This window comes from Lonchura striata, chromosome 31 (genome assembly GCF_050655825.1).
Source record: "Lonchura striata isolate lonStrDom1 chromosome 31, ASM5065582v1, whole genome shotgun sequence".
Taxonomy (NCBI): Eukaryota; Metazoa; Chordata; class Aves; order Passeriformes; family Estrildidae; genus Lonchura; species Lonchura striata.
Genome location: NC_140733.1, coordinates 6,241,339 through 6,258,510, shown reverse-complemented (window position 1 = coordinate 6,258,510; position 17,172 = coordinate 6,241,339). Strand labels below are relative to the sequence as shown.

Genomic DNA, 17,172 nt, shown 5'->3' with positions numbered 1-17,172 from the left:
GCCCCCCGGTACCGGGGGATTTGGGGGGTGGGATGGATCGGACCGGGACCGCCCCCCCGGTACCGGGGGATTTGGGGGGTGGGATGGACCAAACCGGACCGGGACCGTCCCCTGGGGCGGATTTGGGGGTCCTGGAGGGTGTTGGGGGGTTCTGGGGGTTCTGTGTCCCCCCGCAGTGGGGAGGGGGAGGGTCCTGCCCCTGGGCTGGACAAGATTTGGGACCCCCCCTCCCCAAAATTGTCACCCCAGACCCCAGATTTCCCCCTGCCCCCAGCCCCATTTACCCCCCAGGGCAGGGGGGAGCGCCCCAAGGGCCCCCCCAAACCTCAGGGACCCCCAAGTGTCACCCAAAAGGGTCCCCAAATTCCCTTCCTCCGCTTCAACCCCCAAAACTGCCCCAAAAGGGGGTCCCCGACCCCTCAATTGCCCCCAAAACGGGGGGGGGTGGTCCCCAACCTCCTCCTACACCCTCGACTGCCCCAAATTCTCCCTCCCCACCCCAAACTGCCCCTCTGCGCCCCAAATTCTCCCTTCCCACCCCAAACTGCCCTTCTGCACCCCAAATTCTCCCTTCCCACCCCGAATTTCCTCTCCCCACCCCAAAATCCCACTCCCTACTTCAACCTCCCCCTTTCCCACCCCAAACTGCCCCTTTCCCACCCCATATTCCCACTTCCCCAAATTCTCCCTTCCCACCCCAAATTCCCCCTCCCTACCCCAAACTGCCCCTTCTGCACCCCAAATCCTCTCCCCCCATCCCAACCCCCCCCTCCCCACCCCAAATTCCCCCTCCCCACCCCAAATTCCCCCTCCCCATCAAACTGCCCCATCCTCACCCAAACTGCCCCACCCCAAATTCCCCCTTCCCACCCCAAACTGCCCCTTTCCCACCCCAAATTCCCCCTCCCCACCCCAAATTCCCCCTCCCCACCCCAAATCCCCCCTCCCCATCAAACTGCCCCATCCTCTCCCAAACTGCCCCACCCCAAATTCCCCCTCCTCCACCCCAAAATCCCCTTCCTCCACCCCAAATCCCCCCTCCGCACCCCACATCCCCCCTCCCCAGCCCCCCAACCCCCCCTCCCCGATCTCCCCCTCCCCAAATCACCACGCTCAGTTTTTTGGGGGGTGGTTTGGGGCCGCATCTTTATTGGGGCGGGCGGGGGCAGCGGGGCGGGGGGCGGCAGGGCCGGGGGGGCTCTGGGGGGTGCGGGGCGGGGGTTTTGGGGCGGGGGTCACTTGTAGAGGATGTCGTAGTGGCCCGGGCGGTAGAGGAGGCAGACGCGGGGCTGGGAACCCTCGGGGAACACGTGCGGGTTGGTGGCGCCGCCCTCGCCCCGGTCCATGTACTCCACCAGGATGGAGACGTGCAGCGCCCGCGCCAGCGCGATGATGTGGATGTGGTCGCTCTCCTTGGACATGGGCTCCACCTCCTGAGGGGACACAGGGGACAGAGGGACACTGGTCAGTGACCTCCTGAGGGGACAGAGGGACAGTGGTCAGTGAAATGGTCAGTGAGGTGGTCAGTGAAATGGTCAGTGAGGTGTGGTTGCTCTCCTTGGACATGGGCTCCACCTCCTGAGGGGACAGAGAGGGGACAGTGGTCAGTGAAATGGTCAGTGAGGTGGTCAGTGAAATGGTGTGGATGTAGTCGCTCTCCTTGGACATGGGCTCCACCTCCTGTGGGGACACAGGGGACAGTGGTCAGTGACCTCCTGAGGGGACAGAGGGACAGTGGTCAGTGAAATGGTCAGTGAGGTGTGGTCGCTCTCCTTGGACATGGGCTCCACCTCCTGCCAGATAGAGGGACAGAGAGGACACAGGGGACAGAGGGGACACAGGGGACAGAGGGGACACAGGGGACAGAGGGGACACAAGGACAGAGCGGTCAGTGGTGGCAGTGGTCAGTGGAGCGTGGGGACACAGAGTGGACACAGGGCAGGGACAGCGGTCAGCGATGACGTTGACGTGGTCGCTCTCCTTCCACATGGGCACTTGCCCAAGTGCCCCTCACACGATGCCAGAGATGCCCAGGTGCCCCAGGTACCCTTCACACGATGCCAGAGGTGCTGCAGGTGCTCCAGACACGGGGACAGAGCTGCCAGGTGCCCCAGGTGCTCCTCTCTCGGTGCCCAGGTGCCCCTCACACGATGTCAGAGATGCCCAGGTGCCCCAGGTACTCCTCACAGGGTGCCCAGGTGCCCCTCCCACGGTGCCCAGGTGCCCCAGGTGCCCGGGTGGCCATACCTGCTGGCAGAGCTGCCAGGTGCCCCTCACACAATGACAGAGGTGGCCCTCCCACGGTTCTCAGGTGCCCCAGGTGCCCCAGACACCTCTCACACCGTGCCCAGGTGCCCCTCCCACGGTGCCCCGGGTGCCCGTACCTGCTGGCAGAACTCCTTGATGCTGCGGCCGCCCTCCAGGAACTGCTCGAAGAAGCGCCGGTGGCGCTGGAGGCAGCCCGAGGTGAGCAGGCGCAGGTAAACCACCAGGTAATCCGAGGTGGCCGGCTCGTTGAAGGCCGCCAGCAGCTCCGGCAGCGGCACACGGCGCTCTACGCGCTCGATCAGCTCCATCAGCTGGGAGAGACACCTGGGTCACACCTGTGTCACACCTGGCACACCTGTGTCACACCTGGGTCACACACACGCGGCGCTCCACGCGCTCGATCAGCTCCATCAGCTGGGAGAGACACCTGGGTCACACCTGGGTCACACCTGGCACACCTGGGTCACACACACGCGGCGCTCCACGCACTCGATCAGCTCCATCAGCTGTGGGACACACCTGGGTCACACCTGGGTCACACCTGGGACACACCTGGCACACCTGGGTCACACCTGGCACACCTGGGTCACACCTGTGTCACACACACGCGGCGCTCCACGCGCTCGATCAGCTCCGTCAGCTGGGAGAGACACCTGGGTCACACCTGGGACACACCTGGCACACCTGGGTCACACCTGGGTCACACCTGGGTCACACCTGGGTCACACCTGGCACACCTGTGTCACACCTGGCACACCTGGGACACACCTGGCACACCTGTGTCACACCTCTCACACTCCCTGTGTCCCCTCCACGGCTCCCTGAACCCTCCCAAGCCCCCCAGACCCTCCCCAAGCCCCCAAAAACCCCCCCTGAACCCCCTTAGAGACCCCCCAGAGCCCCCCAAATCCCCCCAAAGCCCCCCCAGAACCCCCTTAGAGACCCCCCAAAGCCCCCCAGAACCCCCCAAATCACCCCAAAGCCCCCCAAATCACCCCAAAGCCCCCCAAGAACCCCCTTAGAGCCCCCCCAAATCACCCCAAAGCCCGAATCCAAACCCTCCCCAAAGCCCCCCAGACCCCCCAGAGCCCCCCAAATCAACCCAAAGCCCCCCCAAATCCCCCCAAAGCCCCCCAAATCACCCCCAAGCCCCCCCAGAACCCCCCAGAGCCCCCCAAATCACCCCAAAGCCCCCCCAGAACCCCCTTAGAGCCCCCCCAAAGCCCCCCAAATCACCCCAAAGCCCCCCCTAAACCCTCCCCAGAGCCCCCCAGACCCCCCGAGCCCCCCGGCCCACCGTGTTGTGGAAGTCCTCGATGGTGAACTCGGTGAAGCCCTGGGCCACCAGCTCCTCCTTGCTCCGCGCCGACACCTCCTTGAACCTGGGGGCGCGGGGGGCTCAGGGGGACCCCGGCCTGGGGGGTCCCCGGCCTGGGGGGTCCCCGGGGCAGCTCGGGGGGATTTGGGGGTTCCCAGGGCTCTTCTGGGCTGCTTTTGGGCCATTTTCCGGCTGGTTTGGGGCTGGTTTTGGGCCATTTTGGAGTATTTTCGGGGTCCTCAACTGGTTTTGGGCTATTTTTTGGTTATTTCCAGGTTGTTTTCGGGGTGTTTTTGGGGTATTTTCAGGCGGTTTTGGGGTGGTTTTGGGGTACTTTCAGGCGGTTATTTTGGGGTATTTTCAGGTGGTTATTTTGGGGTACTTTCAGGTTGGTATTGGGTGTTTTTGGGGTGTTTTCATGTAGTTTTGGGGTGTTTTTGGGGTACTTTCAGGCAGTTATTTTGGGGTATTTTCAGGCGGTTATTTTGGGGTATTTTCAGGCAGTTTTGGGGCGGTTTTGGGGCACTTTCAGGCAGTTATTTTGGGGTATTTTCAGGCGGTCATTTTGGGGTGTTTTTGGGGTACTTTCAGGCGGTTATTTTGGGGTATTTTCAGGCGGTTTTGGGGCGGTTTTGGGGTACTTTCAGGCAGTTTTTTTGGGGTATTTTCAGGCGGTTATTTTGGGGTATTTTCAGGCGGTTTTGGGGTACTTTCAGGCAGTTATTTTGGGGTATTTTCAGGCGGTCATTTTGGGGTGTTTTTGGGGTACTTTCAGGCGGTTATTTTGGGGTATTTTCAGGCGGTTTTGGGGCGGTTTTGGGGTACTTCCAGGCGGTCATTTTGGGGTATTTTCAGGCGGTTATTTTGGGGTATTTTCAGGCGGTTTTGGGGTACTTCCAGGCGGTCATTTTGGGGTGCTCTCACCGCTGCAGCTCCTGGCCGTCCTCCAGCAGCGCCTCCAGGTGCGCGAAGCCGAAGGCGCGGTAGAAGCAGTTCCCGTCCGGCCGCGTCTTGCGGATGTACGAGTACTTCTGCAGCAGGTCCTGGACAGCGGGGACAGCGGGGACAGCAGGGGACATCAGGGACAGCGGGGACATCAGGGACAGCAGGGGACAGGGGACAGCGGGGACAGCAGGGGACATCAGGGGACATCAGGGACAGCGGGGACATCAGGGGACATCAGGGACAGCAGGGGACATCAGGGGACATCAGGGACAGCAGGGGACATCAGGGGGACAGCGGGGACATCAGGGACAGCAGGGGACAGCGGGGGGACGGGGGACATCGGGGACATGGGGGATGTGGGGGACAGCGGACAGTGGGGACATCAGGGGGACAGGGGACAGAGAGGGGACATCAGGGGACAGCGGGGACATCAGGGGGACACAGGGGACATCAGGGGACAGGGGACAGCGAGGACAGAGAGGGGACATCAGGGACATCAGGGGGATGGGGGACAGCGGGGACATCAGGGACATCAGGGGGATGGGGGACATCAGGGACATGGGGGACAGGGGACAGAGAGGGGACATTGGGGACAGCGAGGACGTCAGGGGACAGCGGGGACAGCGGGGACATCGGGGGGACATCAGGGACATGGGGGACAGCGGGGACGTGGGGGACACTGAGGGGACAGTGGGGACACCAGGGGACAGCAGGGACACTGAAGGACATTGGGGACAGTGGGGGGACAGCAGGGTCATGGTGGGGACATCACGGGACACCAGGGGGACAGGGAAAACTGTGGGAACATCACGGGACACCAAAAGGACATCAGGGACATGATGGGGACACCAGGGGCATTGGGGGACACCAGGGACACTGAGGGGACACCAGGGACACCATGGGGGACACGGTTGGGACATCGGGGGGACAGGGGCACACCAGGGGGACATCACGGACATACGGACATCATGGGGACATCAGGGATGCCAGGGGGACAGCAGGGACAGCATGGGGACACTGGGGACAGCAAGGATACCGTGGGGACACCGTGGGGACACTGTGGGGACACTGTGGGGACAGCAGGGACAGCATGGGGACACTGTGGGGACACTGGGGACAGCAGGGACACCGTGGGGACACCGTGGGGACACCGTGGGGACACTGGGGACAGCCCCAGGACAGCCAGGACTGGGGCTGTGGGGACACCATGGGGACACCGGGGGGGACAGGGACACCCCTGGGGACAGCCAGGCTGCAGCCAAGCCCAGCCTGGTGTCCCAAGCCCTCCCAGTGTTCCCCAGTTCCTCCCAGTGCCCCCAGTTCCCCTCCCAGTCTGTCCCAGTCCCTCCCAGTGCTACCTACCAGTTCCATACTGGTATCCCAGTTCCTCCCAGTATCTCCCAGTGCCGTCTGCAGCCTCATCCCAGTCTCCCAGTGCCCCCCAGTCCCTCCTAGTCCATTCCAGTCTCTCCCAGTTCCCCCAGTTTGTCCCAGTCCTCCCAGTTCCCCTCCCAGTCACCCCAGTTCTCCTCCCTGTCCCCCTCACAATTCCCCCCAGTTTCTCTCCCAGTCTATCCCAGCCCCTGTCCCAGTCCCCCCAGTTTCTCTCCCAGTCCCTCCAGTTCTCCTCCCACTGTCTCCCAGTACCCCCCAATCCTCTCCCAGTCCTTCCCAGTCTGTCCCAGTCCCCCCAGTTCCCTCCAAGTTTCTCTCCCAGCGCTGTCTGCAGCCTCATCCTGGTCTCCCAGTGCCTCCCAGTTCCCCCCAGTTTCTCTCCTAGTCTGTTCCAGTCCATCCCAGCCCTGTCCCAGTCCCCCCAGTTCCCTCCCAGTGCCCCCCAGTCTCTCCCAGTGCTGTCTGCAGCCTCATCCTGGTCTCCCAGTTCTCCCAGTACCTCCCAGTCTGTCCCAGTGTCCCCATTTCCCCTCCCAGTGCTCCCAGTCCCTCCAATTTCTCTCCCAGTTTGTTCCAATCCATCCCAGCCCCTGTCCCAGTCCCCCCAGTTTCTCTCCCAGTCCCTCCCAGTCTGTCCCAGTGTCCCCATTTCCCCTCCCAGTGCCTCCCAGTCCCCCTAGTTTCTCTCCCAGTCTGTCCCAGTGTCCCCATTTCCCCTCTCAGTCCCCCCAGTTTCTCTCCCAGTCCCTCCCAGTCTGTCCCAGTGTCCCCATTTCCCCTCCCAGTGCTCCCAGTCCCTCCAATTTCTCTCCCAGTCTCTCCCAGTTTGTTCCAATCCATCCCAGCCCCTGTCCCAGTCCCCTCAGTTTCTCTCCCAGTCCCCCCAGTTTCTCTCCCAGTCCCTCCCAGTCTGTCCCAGTGTCCCCATTTCCCCTCCCAGTCCCCCCAGTTTCTCTCCCAGTTCCTCCCAGTCTGTCCCAGTGTCCCCATTTCCCCTCCCAGTCCCCCCAGTTTCTCTCCCAGTCCCTCCCAGTCTATCCCAGTGTCCCCATTTCCCCTCCCAGTCCCCCCAGTTTCTCTCCCAGTCCCTCCCAGTCTGTCTCAGTGTCCCCATTCCCCCTCCCAGTCCCCCCAGTTTCTCTCCCAGTCCCTCCCAGTCTGTCCCAGTGTCCCCATTTCCCCTCTCAGTCCCCCCAGTTTCTCTCCCAGTCTCTCCCAGTTTGTTCCAATCCATCCCAGCCCCTGTCCCAGTCCCCTCAGTTTCTCTCCCAGTCCCCCCAGTTTCTCTCCCAGTCCCTCCCAGTCTGTCCCAGTGTCCCCATTTCCCCTCCCAGTGCCTCCCAGTCCCCCCAGTCCGCACCTTGATCTTCTCCTGGTACACGTGGTCATCCTCCGCGTACTCCTTGTAGAGCTCGGCCAGCTCCAGGCGCTCGGACACCAGCGGGTTCTGCACGGCGATCTGCGGCCAGCCGGGGGTCACGGCCCCGCCAACCGGGGGTCACGGCCCCGCCAACCGGGGAGACCCCCGGGGGCCCGGGGAGACCCCCCGGGGGGGCAGGGCGGGGTTTGGGGAGGGGTCCGCACCTCCTGCTGGATCCGGTCCTGCTGCGCCATGATCGCCTCGTCGTAGGCCAGGCAGTTCACACCTGGGGGACACCGGGGGGGTCACCGGGGGTTACCGGAGGGGGTCCCGGGGGTCCCGAGCGGCTGCCCGGCCCCACCGGGAGGGTGTGGGGTACCCCCGGGAGGGTCCTGAGGGGGGGAAAGCGAGGGGATCGTGGCGGGTTTGGGTTCCGGGAGAACCGGGAGAACCGGGGGCTGGGCGCTGGAGGCCCTCCCGGGACTAACGAGGCCGCCGCCGAGGGGAGAACCGGGGGCACGGCCCGGCGAGGGCGGCGGCCGCGGGGCGGGCGGGGTGAGGCCAGGGGGGCTCGGCCGGTACCGTCGGCATCGCTGCCGCCCAGCGGCTCCGGCTGCGGCTGCCGAGGCTCCTCCGCCGCCATCGCCGCCCCGCCCGCCCCGCGCCGCCGCTTCCGGGGCAGCGCCGCCGCTTCCGGGACCGGCCCCGCCCCGGGGCGGGGCTTGGCGTGGCCACGCCCCTTCCGCACGGCGGGACCGCCGCGGGGAGCGCGGGAGGCTCCGCCCATCGTGGGCGTGGCCAGGCCGCTGGCCACGCCCCTCTTCCGTCGCGGCGGCGGCGGCGGGGAAGGACCGGGAGCCCCGGGATGGCACCGGGAGCCTCCGAGATGGCCCCGGGAGGGTCCCGGGATGGTCCTGGAAGCCCCGGGATGGCACCGGGAACCCCGGGATGGTCCCGGGAGCCTCCGGGATGGCTCCGGGATGTCACCGGGATGGTCCCGGGAGCCCCGGGATGGTCCCAGGAGCCCCGGGATGGCTCCGGGAGCCCCGGGATGGCACCGGGACGGTCGCGGGAACCTCCGGGATGTCTCCGGGAACCCCAGGATGGTCCCGGGAGCCTCCGAGATGGCACCGGGAACCTCCGAGATGGCCCCGGGATGGTCCCGGGATGGTCCCGGGAGCCCCGGGATGGCTCCGGGAACCTCCGGGATTGTCACGGGAGCCTCCGGGATGGCACCGGGATGGTCCCGGGAACCTCCGGGATGGTCCCAGGGTGGTCCCGGGATGGTCCTGGGAGCCCCGGGATGGCTCCGGGAACCTCCGGGATTGTCACGGGAGCCTCCGGGATGGCTCCGGGATGGCACCGGGATGGTCCCGGGAGCCCCGGGATGGTCCCGGGAGCCCCGGGATGGCACCGGGAACCTCCGGGATGGTCCCGGGAGCCTCCGGGATGGCTACGGGATGTCACCGGGATGGTCCCGGGAGCCCCGGGAAGGTCCCGGGAGCTCCGGGATGGCTCCGGGAACCCCGGGATGGTCCCGGGAGCCTCCGAGATGGCCCCGGGATGGTTCCGGGATGGTCCTGGGAACCTCCGGGATGGTCCCAGGGTGGTCCCGGGATGGTCCTGGGAGCCCCGGGATGGCTCCGGGAACCTCCGGGATTGTCACGGGAGCCTCCGGGATGGCTCCGGGATGGCACCGGGATGGTCCCGGGAGCCCCGGGATGGTCCCGGGAGCCCCGGGATGGCACCGGGAACCTCCGGGATGGTCCCGGGAGCCTCCGGGATGGCTACGGGATGTCACTGGGATGGTCCCGGGAGCCCCGGGAAGGTCCCGGGAGCTCCGGGATGGCTCCGGGAACCCCGGGACGGTCCCGGGAGCCTCCGAGATGGCCCCGGGATGGTCCTGGGAACCTCCGGGATGGTCCCAGGGTGGTCCCGGGATGGCCCCGGGAAGGTCCCGGGAACCTCCGGGATGGCCCCGGGATTGTCACGGGATGGTCTCGAGAACCTCTGGGATTGTCACGGGAGCCTCCGGGATGTCACCGGGATGGCCCCGGGATTGCCCCCTCAGCACCTTCTTTGGCCCCGCTGTGTGCCCAAGTGTCCCCAGATGTCCCCAGGTGCCCCCAGGTGTACCCGGGTGCCCCCAGGTGTGTCCAGATGTGCCCAGGTGTGCCCAGGTGTCCCCAGATGTGCCCAGGTGCCCCCAGGTGCGCCCAGGAGCTCCCCCAGCTCCCCACCCTGACCCCAGGACGCACCTGGGCAGGTGTGCACAGGGAACACCTCCGAAAGCGACCCCTGGCAGGAGCCTTCCCTCCTCCCTCACCTCGCTGCTCGCACCGGGAGCAGCCAGAACTCCCAAAAGCGCCGATTTTCCCCGTTCTCCGCCAGCCCGCTTCAAAACTCCCGCGCTGCCGGGGCGAGAGGCGGGGTTACGCAAAACAGACGCGCGCGGTGCATTCTGGGAGGATTTTTTGGGGGGATTTTCGGGATTTTTAGGGTCAGTACGCGCGGAACCCGGGAGGGAAGCGCGGGATGGGGCGGGGAAGGCGGCCGGGAGCGGGGCCGGGCGGGGCGGCGGCGGCGCGGGGGTGTCCGTGAGGTGCGGGCGGGGCCGGTGCGGGGCCGGCGCGGGGCCGGAGCGGGGTCCGGTATCGCTTCTCGGCCTTTTGGCTAAGATCAAGTGTAGTATCTGTTCTTATCAGTTTAATATCTGATACGTCCTCGATGAGAGGACTTCATATTAAACGGATTTTTGGGCTCGGGAGTTGGACCCGGAGCTTGCTCCCTCCGCTCCGCGCATCGTGCCGGTATTGCAGTGCCTCCGGGAACGGTGCACCCCTCGGGGACCTGTGCCGGTGAACAGCAGATGAGGAGATGGTTCGGGCGCGGCTCTGCGGCGGCAGCAGCCGCAGCGTCCCGGGATCGCGGCGCCTCCGGGAGCGGCGCGCCCGCCGGGAGCGTCACACGGTGCAAACTCACGATCGCGATTCCATCGCGATTGTCCCTTGGTGTCACCCCCAGCCGACGGGGACATCCCGGGGAACCGAGGGGGCGGCACCCCACAGACCCCGGGACCCCCGTGTGTTTGGGGCAGGGGTGGAATTTGGGGGATCCCCCCCGGCCCCGTCGGGACCCCGCGGGTGTCACCCCCTGTCACCCTCCCCGTGAGCCCGGGGACACCCCGGTGCCCCGGGGGGATTCGGGCTCCCCCCGGATCTGGGAGGGGTCCCCGAGCCCCCCCCACACACACCCGGTGTTATAAGTTGAGGCGAATAATTAGATTCAGCCTGTTAAGATCAATTAATAATGTTATTAATTACAGCAAGCGATAGCAAGCAAAACAGCGCTGGGTTCAGCTGGGAGCCTGGCTCCGCCAAAAGCTGACAACCTTTCCTTCTCTTCAGTCCCTTTTTATCTTGCATGAGTGGGGGTGATGAGTCTCGTTCCACCGTGGTTATCAGTCCCAAAAACAATGGATTTCACAAGTGGGGTGGTGGGTGTCCTTCCTCTGCGGTTATCAGTTCCAGCCAGTCCTGCAAAATCTTTCACAATCTTTCTTTGTGGTTACCAGTGAAGCCTGCAAATTCAATGTCCCGACTTCCCCCCCTTTTATCCTAATTTCATACTTTTGATGAACAAACAAGTCAATGTAGTTTCTCACACCCGGGACAGGTTTTGGGGCGCTCGGAGCCGTTTCGGGGTTCGGGGTTCGGGATTTGGGTCAGGAGGGGCCGATTTGGGGCTTTTGGGGTCCCGCTGCCGCCCAGCCCCGAGCGCCTTGAGGGGAAGGCGGGACCCCAATGGCGGCAGCGGCGGGGGCGGGGAGAATGCAAATGAGCGGGCGAAATTACCCTATTAGAGACGAGAGGCGGGGTTATGCTAATCACTCGCCGGCTGCAAACGAGGCGGGGCGAATGCAAATAAAGCGGCGCGGGCGGCCAATCACGATGCGAGGCGGGAAAAAAAGCGATGTGGACGGCTATGAAGCCACACCGCGTGTCTATTTGAATAAAGGGGCGTGGCTATGCACATTCATCGAGCCGACACGCGCGCAGTGCATGCTGGGAGGATTTTTTGGGGGGATTTTCGGGATTTTTGGGGTCGGTGTGTGAGAAGCGCGGGAGAGAAGCGCGGGACGTGGCCGGGAAGGCGGCCGGGAGCGGGGCCGGGCGGGGCGGCGGCGGCGCGGGGGTGTCCGTGAGGTGCGGGCGGGGCCGGTGCGGGGCCGGGCGGGGCCGGGGCGGGGCCGGAGCGGGGTCCGGTATCGCTTCTCGGCCTTTTGGCTAAGATCAAGTGTAGTATCTGTTCTTATCAGTTTAATATCTGATACGTCCTCGATGAGAGGACTTCATATTAAACGGATTTTTGGGCTCGGGAGTTGGACCCGGAGCTTGCTCCCTCCGCTCCGCGCATCGTGCCGGTATTGCAGTGCCTCCGGGAACGGTGCACCCCTCGGGGACCTGTGTCGGTGAACAGCAGATGAGGAGATGGTTCGGGCGCGGCTCTGCGGCGGCAGCAGCCGCAGCGTCCCGGGATCGCGGCGCCCCCGGGAGCGGCGCGCCCGCCGGGAGCGTCACACGGTGCAAACTCACGATCGCGATTCCATCGCGATTGTCCCTTGGTGTCACCCCCAGCCGACGGGGACAGCCCGGGGAACCGAGGGGCGGCACCCCACTGACCCCGGGACCCCCGCGTGTTTTGGGCAGGGATGGAATTTGGGGGATCCCCCCCGGCCCCGTCGGGACCCCGCGGGTGTCACCCCCTGTCACCCTCCCGGTGAGCCCGGGGACACCCCGGTGCCCCGGGGGGGATTCGGGCTCCCCCCGGATCTGGGAGGGGTCCCCGACCCCCCCCCACACACACGGTGTTATAAGTTGAGGCGAATAATTAGATTCAGCCTGTTAAGATCAATTAATAATGTTATTAATTACAGCAAGCGATAGCAAGCAAAACAGCGCTGGGTTCAGCTGGGAGCCTGGCTCCGCCAAAAGCTGACAACCTTTCCTTCTCTTCCGTCCCTTTTTATCTTGCATGAGTGGGGGTGATGGGTCTCGTTCCACCGTGGTTATCAGTCCCAAAAACAATGGATTTCACAAGTGGGGTGGTGGGTCTCCTTCCACTGCGGTTTATCAGTTTTCAGCAACAATGGGTTTCCACTGCGGTTATCAGTTCCAGCCAGTCCTGCAAAATCTTTCACAATCTTTGTTTGTGGTTACCAGTGAAGCCTGCAAATTCCATGTCCCGACTTCCCCCCCTTTTATCCTAATTTCATACTTTCGATGAACAAACAAGTCAATGTAGTTTCTCACACCCGGGACAGGTTTTGGGGCGCTCGGAGCCGTTTCGGGGTTCGGGGTTCGGGATTTGGGTCAGGAGGGGCCGATTTGGGGCTTTTGGGGTCCCGCTGCCGCCCAGCCCCGAGCGCCTTGAGGGGAACGCGGGACCCCAATGGCGGCAGCGGCGGGGGCGGGGCGAATGCAAATGAGCGGGCGAAATTACCCTATTAGAGACGAGAGGCGGGGTTATGATAATCACCAGCCGGTTGGAAAGAAGGCGGGGCGAATGCAAATAAAGCGGCGCGGGCGGCCAATCACGATGCGAGGCGGGAAAAAAGAGATGAACGGGCTATGAAGCCACACCGCGTGTCTATTTGAATAAAGGGGCGTGGATATGCACATTTATCGAGCCGCCACGCGCGCAGTGCAATCTGGGAGGACTTTTTGGGGACATTTTCGGGATTTTTGGGGTCGGTGTGTGAGAAGCGCGGGAGGGAAGCGCGGGACGGGGCGGGGAAGGCGGCCGGGAGCGGGGCCGGGCGGGGCGGCGGCGGCGCGGGGGTGTCCGTGAGGTGCGGGCGGGGCCGGTGCGGGGCCGGCGCGGGGCCGGGGCGGGGTCCGGTATCGCTTCTCGGCCTTTTGGCTAAGATCAAGTGTAGTATCTGTTCTTATCAGTTTAATATCTGATACGTCCTCGATGAGAGGACTTGATATTAAACGGATTTTTGGGCTCGGGAGTTGGACCCGGAGCTTGCTCCCTCCGCTCCGCGCATCGTGCCGGTATTGCAGTGCCTCCGGGAACGGTGCACCCCTCGGGGACCTGTGTCGGTGAACAGCAGATGAGGAGATGGTTCGGGCGCGGCTCTGCGGCGGCAGCAGCCGCAGCGTCCCGGGATTGCGGCGCCTCCGAGAGCGGCGCGCCCGCCGGGAGCGTCACACGGTGCAAACTCACGATCGTGATTCCATCGCGATTGTCCCTTGGTGTCACCCCCAGCCGACGGGGACATCCCGGGGAACCGAGGGGGCGGCACCCCGCAGACCCCGGGACCCCCGCGTGTTTTGGGCAGGGATGGAATTTGGGGGATCCCCCCCAGCCCCGTCGGGACCCCGCGGGTGTCACCCCCTGTCACCCTCCCGGTGAGCCCGGGGACACCCCGGTGCCCCGGGGGGATTCGGGGTCCCCCCGGATCTGGGAGGGGTCCCCGACCCCCCCACACACACCCGGTGTTATAAGTTGAGGCGAATAATTAGATTCAGCCTGTTAAGATCAATTAATAATGTTATTAATTACAGCAAGCGATAGCAAGCAAAACAGCGCTGGGTTCAGCTGGGAGCCTGGCTCCGCCAAAAGCTGACACCCTTTCCTTCTCTTCAGTCCCTTTTTATCTTGCATGAGTGGGGGTGATGAGTCTCGTTCCACCGTGGTTATCAGTCCCAAAAACAATGGATTTCACAAGTGGGGTGGTGGGTCTCCTTCCACTGCGGTTTATCAGTTTTCAGCAACAATGGGTTTCCACTGCGATTATCAGTTCCAGCCAGTCCTGCAAAATCTTTCACAATCTTTCTTTGTGGTTACCAGTCAAGCCTGCAAATTCCATGTCCCGACTTCCCCCCCTTTTATCCTAATTTCATACTTTCGATGAACAAACAAGTCAATGTAGTTTCTCACACCCGGGACAGGTTTTGGGGCGCTCGGAGCCGTTTCGGGGTTCGGGGTTCGGGATTTGGGTCAGGAGGGGCCGATTTGGGGCTTTTGGGGTCCCGCTGCCGCCCAGCCCCGAGCGCCTTGAGGGGAAGGCGGGACCCCAATGGCGGCAGCGGCGGGGGCGGGGCGAATGCAAATGAGCGGGCGGAATTACCCTATTAGAGACGAGAGGCGGGGTTATGCTAATCACCAGCCAGTGGGGAACGAGGCAGGGCGAATGCAAATAAAGCGGCGCGGGCGGCCAATCACAAAGCGAGGCGGGAAAAAAAGCGATGTGGGCGGCTATGAAGCAAAACCGAGTGTCTATTTGAATAAAGGGGCGTGGCTATGCACATTTATCGAGCCGCCACCCGCGCAGTGCATTCTGGGAGGATTTTTTGGGACATTTTCGGGATTTTTGGGGTCCGTGTGTGAGAAGCGCGGGAGGGAAGCGCGGGACGGGGCGGGGAAGGCGGCCGGGAGCGGGGCCGGGCGGGGCGGCGGCGGCGCGGGGGTGTCCGTGAGGTGCGGGCGGGGCCGGTGCGGGGCCGGGCGGGGCCGGGGCGGGGTCCGGTATCGCTTCTCGGCCTTTTGGCTAAGATCAAGTGTAGTATCTGTTCTTATCAGTTTAATATCTGATACGTCCTCGATGAGAGGACTTCATATTAAACGGATTTTTGGGCTCGGGAGTTGGACCCGGAGCTTGCTCTCTCCGCTCCGCGCATCGTGCCGGTATTGCAGTGCCTCCGGGAACGGTGCACCCCTCGGGGACCTGTGCCGGTGAACAGCAGATGAGGAGATGGTTCGGGCGCGGCTCTGCGGCGGCAGCAGCCGCAGCGTCCCGGGATCGCGGCACTCCCGCCCGTTCCCGGTCTCATCCCGCGCCTCCCTCCCGCGACCCCTAAAATCCCAAAAATCTCCCCAAAAAACCATCCCACTGCGCGCACCTGTTTTGCATAACCCCGCCTCTCGCCCCGGCAGCGCGGGAAGTTTTGCGTCGTTCGGTCTATTAGCATAATAGCCTTGTATATTTGCATATTCATACCTCGGGACGGATTTGCCCCGCCCCTTTCCTCACCCGGCGGCTCTGGGGCTGGGGGGGAACCGGTCTAAGGGAATTGGGGAGGATTTGGGGGTCTCTCCTTCCCTCCCAGGGGGATTTTGGGGGGACAGGAGGCAGCGCTGGGAAAACTTGGCACCGCTCGGCTCCCTCAAATTCGGGATCACTCAGGATTTCCATCACTGCGTCTCCTCCAAATTAACGCTCATTAAGCTCCTCCCACTAATTACCAGCCCTATCAGCTGCTCGGGAACCCCTATGAACCCCTTCTAGGCCAGCTTCACTCCCAAACCACGCGGAACGCTTCACAACCGACTTTAAAACAAAGTTCAAAAACCCCAGTAAAACACACAAAAATCTCGTAAAGCCCCAAAATGCTGGGAATTGATCCCAAATTCCTTTATTGGCCTCAGGAGTTGGCGTTGGGACCCTTCTTCTTGCCGAAGGTGGGCACGACGTTGACGAAGCGCCGGTTGTACTGCATGCGCCGCTTGGCCCGCCCCGTCTTCTTCTTCTTCTTCTCCTGCTTGGCCACCTGGTTAAATACGGGGGGGTCAGGGGGGTCCCCAAACCCCTGGCGGGGTCCCCAAACCCCCTCAAGCTGGGGGGAGCCCCCTCAGCGCTCACCTTGGGGGTCTGGCCCCTCACTTTGCCGGCGCGGGCGAGCGAGCCGTGCACCTTACCTGGGGGGAGGAAGGAAATGGGGGTGTTGAGGGGGGTCGTTTTGTTAATTAACACCCCGGTAATTAGCGGCCCCCCCCGGAATTACCGCCCAGCAGGCGCGTGGACAGGTCCAGGGTGGTGAATTCGGGGAGGGGGCTCTGCCCCAGCACGGCCTCATCGTCCAGGGGGGTCCCGGCGTGCAGCAGCAGCTGCTCCTCGGCGGGGATCCCCGAAAGCTCGGCCACCCTGTCCTGGGGAGGGGGGCAGAGAGAGGGGGTCAGCACCCCAAAATCAGGGTGGGATTGGGGAATGGGACAGCCCGAATTTGGGGGCTCACCTTGATCTGGGCGAGGGTCTCGGAGCCGGAGAGCTCGAGGGTGAGGAGGGTCTGGCCGCGGATGAAGAGCTGCATGGTGGCGGCTGGGGAGGGGATTTGGGGGGTTAAGGGGGGTCCCCAAAGCCCAAAAATAAAGGGGGGACCCTCAGGCGGTTGTGGGGGGAGGGGGTGGTGCTGCTCCCCCCGCAATAAGAATATGGGGGAGGAATTTGGGGGTCTCCTGGTTTTATTTTTGGAGGGAAAACCCCCCAGAATTTCCTCCTCCCCCTCCCCGAGGGTCCCCCCAAAGACCCCTGGGCCTACCTGAGCCCCCCCAAATCCTTCCCAAAGCCTCGTGGAACCCCCTCAAAAAACCCCGACCGCCTCAAGGCCTCACAGCCCCCTCAGGACCCCCCAATAGCGCCTCAGCCCCCTCTGACCCCAAAAAACCCCTGGACCCCCCCCAAGCCCCCCAAAATCCCCACAAACACCCCCCAGGCTCGTCCAAACCTCCTCCAACCGCCTCATCTCCCTCCCGCAGCCCATCCCCGCCCTTCTGACCCCTCAGAAAGCCCCAAATCCCCCCAAAAAGTCCCCAAAAAACCCAAATCCCCCCCAAAAAACCCCAAATTCCCCCGAACCCCCCGAGCGCGGCCGCACCGCGGCGTCTCCAAAGCGGAAAAGGGCAGCGCGCAGGCGCGGCGCGGTGACGTCACCCGCACGTGAGGCGTACGTGCCGACGCCGCCAACCTCGGAACTACAAAGATGGCGGCGTTGTGGCGCGGGGGGCGTGGCCACACAAACCTCAAAGCTCATTGGTCTGCAGCGCCGGTGGGCGGAGCTGCAAGGAGAACGTCACTTCCGGGCGGCAAATCCCCGCGTTG

The 17,172-nt window shown here is 63.9% G+C and overlaps 2 protein-coding genes, 1 long non-coding RNA gene and 4 other non-coding genes across 8 annotated transcripts; 4 read left to right on the top strand and 3 right to left on the bottom strand.

Moving 5' to 3' along the window:
* Nucleotides 1-1,129: 1,129 nt before the first annotated feature.
* Nucleotides 1,130-7,952, bottom strand: LOC146764800 (ubiquitin thioesterase OTUB1-like). Its single transcript, XM_085563573.1, has 7 exons — nt 7,869-7,952; nt 7,511-7,572; nt 7,287-7,385; nt 4,511-4,629; nt 3,566-3,650; nt 2,385-2,579; nt 1,130-1,433 (listed from the first exon to the last, which is right to left on the bottom strand). Exons 1-7 carry the CDS (start codon nt 7,927-7,929, stop codon nt 1,236-1,238), a joined length of 819 nt encoding a protein of 272 aa, XP_085419699.1. The 5' UTR covers nt 7,930-7,952; the 3' UTR covers nt 1,130-1,235.
* Nucleotides 7,953-9,939: 1,987 nt separating this feature from the next.
* On the top strand, nt 9,940-10,130 carry LOC146764799 (U2 spliceosomal RNA). Its single transcript, XR_014950594.1, has one exon. It is a non-coding gene; the product is annotated as a U2 spliceosomal RNA (small nuclear RNA).
* Nucleotides 10,131-10,579: 449 nt separating this feature from the next.
* LOC146764796 (uncharacterized) lies at nt 10,580-13,646 on the bottom strand. Its single transcript, XR_014950515.1, has 2 exons — nt 12,564-13,646; nt 10,580-12,479 (listed from the first exon to the last, which is right to left on the bottom strand). It is a non-coding gene; the product is annotated as an uncharacterized LOC146764796 (long non-coding RNA).
* Nucleotides 11,553-11,743, top strand: LOC146764798 (U2 spliceosomal RNA). The gene has a single exon (XR_014950593.1). It is a non-coding gene; the product is annotated as a U2 spliceosomal RNA (small nuclear RNA).
* Nucleotides 13,189-13,379, top strand: LOC146764797 (U2 spliceosomal RNA). The gene has a single exon (XR_014950591.1). It is a non-coding gene; the product is annotated as a U2 spliceosomal RNA (small nuclear RNA).
* Nucleotides 13,647-14,824: 1,178 nt separating the features above from the next.
* LOC146764795 (U2 spliceosomal RNA) lies at nt 14,825-15,015 on the top strand. The gene has a single exon (XR_014950604.1). It is a non-coding gene; the product is annotated as a U2 spliceosomal RNA (small nuclear RNA).
* A 669-nt stretch (nt 15,016-15,684) lies between these two features.
* Nucleotides 15,685-17,119, bottom strand: LOC146764794 (ubiquitin-like FUBI-ribosomal protein eS30 fusion protein). 2 transcript variants are annotated; one of them, XM_085563583.1, is made up of 5 exons: nt 16,930-17,119; nt 16,310-16,392; nt 16,079-16,223; nt 15,937-15,992; nt 15,685-15,844 (listed from the first exon to the last, which is right to left on the bottom strand). In XM_085563583.1, the coding sequence occupies exons 1-5, from the start codon at nt 17,102-17,104 to the stop codon at nt 15,719-15,721; spliced, it is 585 nt and encodes a 194-aa protein (XP_085419709.1). In that variant the 5' UTR covers nt 17,105-17,119; the 3' UTR covers nt 15,685-15,718. The 2 variants fall into 2 exon arrangements, with proteins under 2 accessions (XP_085419709.1, XP_085419710.1); XM_085563584.1 differs by having other exon boundaries at nt 16,949-16,975.
* Nucleotides 17,120-17,172: the final 53 nt, after the last annotated feature.

Bases quoted from the DNA above. Each gene is read 5' to 3' on its own strand.
- LOC146764800 (XM_085563573.1), bottom strand. From the start codon at position 7,929: ATGGCGGCGGAGGAGCCTCGGCAGCCGCAGCCGGAGCCGCTGGGCGGC. The intron at 7,386-7,510 runs GTGCGGACCCCT...GGCTGGCCGCAG, and splicing joins AGGACCGGATCCAGCAGGAG to ATCGCCGTGCAGAACCCGCT. The intron at 1,434-2,384 runs GTACGGGCACCC...GTGTCCCCTCAG, and splicing joins TCAAGGAGTTCTGCCAGCAG to GAGGTGGAGCCCATGTCCAA.
- LOC146764794 (XM_085563583.1), bottom strand. From the start codon at position 17,104: ATGAGCTTTGAGGTTTGTGTGGCCACGCCCCCCGCGCCACAACGCCGC. The intron at 15,993-16,078 runs GTAATTCCGGGG...TCCTCCCCCCAG, and splicing joins GTCCACGCGCCTGCTGGGCG to GTAAGGTGCACGGCTCGCTC. The intron at 15,845-15,936 runs GTGAGCGCTGAG...GTATTTAACCAG, and splicing joins TGAGGGGCCAGACCCCCAAG to GTGGCCAAGCAGGAGAAGAA.